The 6982-nt window shown below is 35.0% G+C and overlaps 1 protein-coding gene across 1 annotated transcript; it reads right to left on the bottom strand.

Moving 5' to 3' along the window:
• Nucleotides 1–965: 965 nt before the first annotated feature.
• On the bottom strand, nt 966–6589 carry LOC140891576 (uncharacterized). Its single transcript, XM_073300138.1, has 4 exons — nt 6282–6589; nt 4430–4533; nt 1555–1684; nt 966–1460 (listed from the first exon to the last, which is right to left on the bottom strand). Exons 1-4 carry the CDS (start codon nt 6402–6404, stop codon nt 1422–1424), a joined length of 396 nt encoding a protein of 131 aa, XP_073156239.1. The 5' UTR covers nt 6405–6589; the 3' UTR covers nt 966–1421.
• Nucleotides 6590–6982: the final 393 nt, after the last annotated feature.

The raw sequence follows: 6982 nt of genomic DNA, 5'->3' as shown, positions 1-6982 counted from the left end.
CAATAAATTTTTGTTATAAATGTTTTAAACTAAAATACCTAGTTATACAATACGGTTGCGTGGGGGAATTGATGAAAATTCCTGTATGCCTTCGAGACACTTAGTTTGCGATGCGGGTAATCAGGATCCACTTTCGCCTCTACCTTCACCTACAGCTCTACCACTTGCAGCTTTTGAGAGAGCTAGCATGGGCATGCTAGCTGGTATCACGAGTTTACTTGAGCATCAGGCGGGACATCTTAGGAGGGCGCACGACGAGGACATCACCGAGAGGTTCTGCAAGCAGGGACCGAAGAAGTTTGCATGGACCCGTGATCCACTTGTGGCTGAGGAGTGGATTCTAGCATTGGAGACGATCTTTGCCTACATGGGGACCCAGGATGCCGATTGGGTCAGATGCGCAATCTTCATGATGAAGGATGATGCAGCTATCTGGTGGGAAGGTGGAGTGACTGGTCTTGATCTGGCTAGGATTATTTGAAGGGATTTCAAGACGGCTTTCTTTGAAAAGTACTTCACAGAGGATGTGCGAGGCCAGCTGATTTGTGACTTCATGAGCCTCCGACTGGGAGACAGGACTGTGGCCGAGTATTTGAGGAAGTTCGAGCGGGGTTGTCACTTCGTGCCCACGATTGCTACAGTGGAGAGAGAGAGGCTGCGACATTTCACTGATGACTTGAGGTTCGACATCGAGTTATGTTTCCATGGCAGACGTGACAAAGCACTAGGTAGCGGTTAATCGAGCGTACCAATCCGAGAAGGGGAGGAAGGAGATGCAGGATGATTTTCAGAAGCAGAGGCAGTTCTAGCAGTCATCTAGAGGACATTCTTGGCAGCAGCCTAATTATAATTATACCAGCACTGAACACACTTTCTATATGTAAATTAAAATTAAATATTACAAAAATTAACAAATGATAAAATATAATTTCAAATACAATTATATATCTTATCTTCTTAAATTACATTCATTAAATTTCGATTACAGTTCCTCACATTGTAATAATAATCACATTGTAATAACAAGTGACGTTTTATATTGACCCAAGAACTCAAATTTCACCACATTACAAAGGTGGAAACACGTGTGGCGTAGAAAAATCCCAAAAATGCATAGATAACATTAATGGCAAGTAATCAGTACAAATTTAAGGAAGAGACAAATATAACTTATTTCAAAACTGGTAGCGGAAAAAATAAAAGCCAAAAAAAAGGGGGAAACTTGAAAAGAAAAGGACAAGACATTTGAGTAATGAGACACCCAAGAGAAGAGCCACAAATTCCTGGGAGTGTTTTGACTTCCTCAGAAGATTTCCAGCATGGATATTTTGCCTCATAACATCAAAGACTAGATCGAACAACTGCCATTGCGCAGAAGCTAGGCAAGTTTAGTGTTTGGATTCTTTGATCATTAGAGGCAATCAAAAGTGAGCCAAACTGTATATTAGAATCCATGAAAGCTGCAGGAGAGTAAGAAAATTAGTTTTTCATCCTGATGATTCAAAATGGTATGTTAGGTTGGTGATGACTGGTCTGAGGAAATGTGTGACATACCAGAAAGAGGCATACTGATGCGAAGAGTCCCTCTTGTAGAAGGGATCCATGACCGCCAAAATCTTCTTCATCAATTTTAAGTACAATTGCATAGTACGTGTAGATAATAGCAGTGGATAACACCACAAATCTGAAAATGAAAAAAAGAAAAATTACAGCCGGAATTAGTGTGAGATCTTTTCATATATGTCATTGAAATAGTAAACAAAACCATCCCAATGACACAACCGCGGTCATAGAAATATATTAGGAAATCAGGCCTAAACGTCCTTGAGTCATAGCATTAACCAAATAAGTGCATTACTTAACTTCTCATTGGAACATAAATAATTTTTCCCCTAGGAAACATTATAACATAAAATACAATGCCATGGAAGATCATCATTCCGTAAAGGATGTTCATGCAATCCTTAAAAGTCATTAGTTTTATTGAACTGGTATCACAGTGACTGTGTTTAGCCAATAGCCTTTCACAAATCCAATACGAACTTCTGAAAACTGCTGAGCATCGTCGTTAATTTGGTTCAAAAGAATAGAACTTAAAACCACCACATATCGATGGGCAGAGAAAGAAGCGAAGTACCAGCACTTCCCAGTCAAGAAAGGGAATGCATATATTGTGCTTTAGTCTCCCATATCTTCTCACTTATCACACAACAATTCTACCTCATTAATCATTATGCCTGTCCAATTCCTAGCTGAATATTTTCATGACACACAAATATGAACTTCACAAACATTTAGCAAGAAGATGACACACAAAATAGTTACTGGAGGAGTCTAACGTTCAAGTGATCTTTTCGGACACAAGTCTGAGCTGCCCATGATACCAGCCTGATCTTATATTTCATTTTATACCAATTAGGTAAAACAAACTAAGAATTCAAGTTGTGCCGAATCAGAATTTTCAAATTCCAGATGATGCAATTTCATCTTAGGCAAATTTGACAAGAAAACATGCCATTAATTATAGCAATGGACCACTTTGTACCTGTGTCATCATGCACTGTACTTGGATTCAAGTTAAGAAGTTCTGACCCGAATTTTTCACTGTCTAGATAATATCAATATAGCAAATTGTTCAGCATAAGTGACGAGACATACCAACATACCTTCATATTATGACCTGACTATGCATTTGCATCAAGGACGTACGAGTGTAAAACTCTTAACAAACAAATTTATGGGAAATGTTCCAGTTTACTATATTACTATATTAGAGATGCTTCACAATCTGAACAGGTCATCAGGAGGACTCAGAAATGTGAGTATGCAAACATACAAGTGACCAATCAGGCAACTATGTTGACCAAAAACTCAAAACAGATGTGCTGTAAATGTTAGCTGGTTTTCACAATCATAAAACCTCCTGCTTTCTTCTACCACAAAAAAAAACAAAAACAAAAAAAAGAAACGAGAAAGAAAAATAGTTAATCCATGTGTTCCCTAGACACTTCATCAAAAATTTATACCAAGGGATTGCTCAAGAAGGTAAAGAAACACAAGTACAACGAACTAGTTTGATTGATTCTCACAAGGAAAAAAAAAAGCAGCAACCCTAGGACAATTAGATATATAATGTCCTTTCCCAATTTCTTTTCATTTTTGACTTTATTTTAATCTTTGAAAATTAATCTTCATTTAAAATTCTCATATTAATTTTTCCAAAATTGCCCTGACTCCCTAAAACCCAATTACACAGACCCAAAATCTTATTTTTCCCTCCCCCCACACGTTCACAGCTTCCTACCATTCTTCCCTTCTTTAATATTTCACCATTTTTTTTGTTTACGGATCTGTTTATTGTGAATACAGAATATTTTATATACTAATCCAGACCAAAATTTGATTACTTGAGCGTCAAACACTTGGCAAGTCCATACACAGAACTTGAAAGAGATTTTGGCTATTGTGTGGAGGCTGTTTATTTTGTTTATGCATCAATATTGGTGTGATTTAGAGTTTTGGGTCCATATATAATCAAGAGAGTTCGATGATTATTGGAGATTTTCTATTTATTTTGCAAGATATGCAAAACACAAAACCAAATTCTCAACCATTTCAACCCTGGATGCCCCCGTTTTCTATTAGTTTGGATAATTTTATTGATTAACAACTTATTGGGAATGCACAAATGATCTTTTTTTTATAAAAAAAAACGATGTTAATTTAGAATCTTTTGATATTGGGTTAGTGCGGTAGCAACAATTAAGACTTAATTTTTTTTATCGGTACTATGAAGACTTGGTTGTATTGAGTATATGTAGTTTAATTATTCCCCTGTTTTACATGGTTTAGGGAATGATAATGAGATTGGGTACTTGCTTTCACTCTAAAAGGTGGACCATTCAGTTTGAGTGGATAATTTACTTATTTAATGTAGGAATCTTGATCTAAAAAAGTGTAATTATACTGTAAAAGAACAAATGGTGTATGAAAATTTAGAGTATGATATTTGGTTAGGGAGGCTGTAGGCAGTGTCGGGAAAGGATGAAAATTTCTTATGAAAAATGAAATTTGTAGACAGTTTTAGATAGACTTTAAGTTAAATGAAAATTGTTCTGTAAGTGTAAAAGAGTAAAATAAATGAATTAAAAAGAGGGGGTTTTATTTCAAATTGAAGGTCAATTGAAGGTTAATTTCTTAAGATTTCCCCAGCAACCGTACCTCTCATTAACTACTCTGGTCCACATGAACAAGACTGCGAGGTCACAAACGGTGAAAAGTTCTAAAATCTACCATATTTTGAATCTATAGCAGCGGTCACACTAAATTTTAAGCACACCAAACAAACTAAAAGCAGCAAATAGAAAAAAACAGATGCCAAAGAACAGCAACTACTAGAAAGACAAGATTCCAAAGAGCAGCAGCTTACAAGAGAAACCAGATGCCACCAACTAATGGAATTGCACCCCATAGTAATCCAAAAGCAAGGGCTAATCCTTGCCTGATCCAATGCAATACATCACAGAGTTGATCCTGTAAACAGATAAGAATAACAATCATTGCATTTGGTTCCGTGGCTACATCTCTTTCTATCTCTTTCTATTTAATAAAGAGTCAGGGCACTACACCAACTGTTGTTATGGCCCATATAATTTGGTACGACCAAATCAATATTTTTTTTAAGAAAAAACAAAATACCTCACTTAAATAAGGCCCGTCCATTTGATATGGGCAAAACCATTGGAAAAAACCCTCATTCAGTGAAATTAAAACCGTCATCCACCTCTTCACTCATCGTGGGTGAGATGGAGAAAATAAGCCATAACCACCTGGCGGTTTCTACCTCCCACTTAAACCAAAAAAATCTATTTGCCACAAATCCTTCATTTCAAAACTCACTAGTTCATCTGTTGATGCCGACAAATTTTTCCGTTCACTGAATTGGATGTTCGAAGACATATGATTCCTCGACAATTGCAGAAGACGGACCACAACAGGTGAGATCAAACCGGGAATTCATTAAATCTATACTAACTATCCATTGGTTTAACTTAATTTTGCCGCAGTGAATGCCTTCCACAGCTTCATTATTCCTTCATTAAATCTTCAAAACGTTGAACACCAGAACCAGCGGAGAAACCACCTTTATAAGGTACAAATTTCTGTTTACTCACCAAACATTAAAGTTTCATTACAATTTCTTTTTTTTACTCTTAAAGTTTTGCACTGTAAGAGTAATATTGGAGATGAGTTAAAAGTATTAATGATAAAACAATCTATCCTTCACTATGAAACCTACATATATAAACCGGGTTTATATAAACTGAATAGCCTTATTGTATCATATATATTAGGCCATAATCAGCTTAGTAATACTGATTTGCAAGGGGCATAAAACTAATGGAATATCACAACATTATTAAATTGGTTCTTATTAGTTTTGCTCAAATTCCACGCCAGTAAAATCCAACAGCACAGGGAATTCAAATATATCCTCCATAACCAGTATTATTACCTTTCTCTTCCTAACATCTTATGCAATAGAAAGAACATCAAATTTTCTCAATAATACAGTGATACCCTTATTTTTCTTGCAAATGCATACTAACCCATGCTACTCCTTAACATCACACTGGTTAGTTGTATATTAGAATGCCATTTCTTAATTGGAATTTGACAAGATGATAAGCTAATGAGTGATTTCAAAAAGAATCACAATTATGCATTTCGTAAGTTGCATCATTTCCAAGTTCCAACAACTGAAACAGTAAATATAGTCTCACTTTTTGCAAATATACTAACAAACTACCTTCTATAAAAAAAACGTCTAAATTAATCCATAAACAAAAAAATAATTGATGATTTCATACACAAATACATGGGAAAGTTAAACACTGCAAGTAGTTCATTCAGACCTCGCCACACGGTTAGAATGCTACATTCTCATTGTTTTCTCTATGTGCAGATCATGCAACTAATATGCATCATAACCGATAAATTTACCCGCTTAAATCTAATAAACTCCATCATTTCAATTAAATGCACCCTAAATATAAAGATCTTACCTTTAAGATGCTTCACCTCATATAATTTATAGTCATAATAAAAAAATCATAATCATGACAGCAAACAACATCTTTCTCAAACTGTTAACCAATCGTGCTGATAATTAACGCAAAACAAACATAAAAGAACCTACAGTAAGATTAAATGGCAATACTATTTATTACATGACAAACCAAAATTTTAAAAAAAAAAAGAAGAAGAAGAAATTATCGTACCTTATCCCAAGAAGCATCGGGATCTAATAGTTTCGCCAATTTAAATGGCGAAGAGTGAGTATTGTGATCGGATTCCTGAGATTGCTGCTGAAGATTCAATTTTCCCGATTTCCTCTCTCTCATCTTTATTAAAAATTAAACAAAAAGAAGCAAATTTCTCCCAAAAACACGTAAAATTTATGGTGCTTTACGCGAATTCAAGACTCCAAATATCAGGATTTATGAATTTCAGATTGCGAAGTGGAAAACAAGTGTAGAGTCAGACACAATAGAATATACCCATAGAATAGAGTAGTTGGAAAAGGAAAACAGAAATAGGGAGAAGTGGAAAATTTTGGGAAACCGTGGGGGAGTTTGGAGACAAATTTGGCCCGGTTTGGTTACAAAAGTTAGACCAAAAAAAAAAATTTTAAAAAAAAATGCTTTTTCAGTTAATATGGTGTTTGGATTGCCAAATAAGTGCTTAAAAACACTTTTTTAAGTAAAAAAAAAATATTTTTCAAAAGCAAAAAATTATAGTTTAAAAAAGCACTTATTTTAAAAAATTCTCTACAAAATCCAAACGGGCTCAAATTTTGGGAAAAATGGGTATATGGACCCTGTCTTGTTTTTATTTAGCCGTCTTATTTTTATTTCAACAAATCGACTTTCGATTCAAAAAGACCATGTTATCCTTCGTAAAAAAATTAAATTGAATAAAA

Source organism: Henckelia pumila, chromosome 3 (assembly GCF_033568475.1).
Source record: "Henckelia pumila isolate YLH828 chromosome 3, ASM3356847v2, whole genome shotgun sequence".
In the NCBI taxonomy this organism is placed as follows: domain Eukaryota; kingdom Viridiplantae; phylum Streptophyta; class Magnoliopsida; order Lamiales; family Gesneriaceae; genus Henckelia; species Henckelia pumila.
The sequence above is the reverse complement of the archived record's forward strand: the minus strand, read 5'-3'. Positions and strand labels throughout refer to the sequence as shown.

What these genes read in the sequence shown, in the direction of transcription:
- LOC140891576 (XM_073300138.1), bottom strand. Translation starts at nt 6,404, where the DNA reads ATGAGAGAGAGGAAATCGGGAAAATTGAATCTTCAGCAGCAATCTCAG. An exon ending in GGTGGCATCTGGTTTCTCTT is followed by an intron (nt 1,685 to 4,429) that starts GTAAGCTGCTGC and finishes TTTCATTTTCAG; the next exon opens with ATTTGTGGTGTTATCCACTG. An exon ending in CATCAGTATGCCTCTTTCTG is followed by an intron (nt 1,461 to 1,554) that starts GTATGTCACACA and finishes ACTCTCCTGCAG; the next exon opens with CTTTCATGGATTCTAATATA.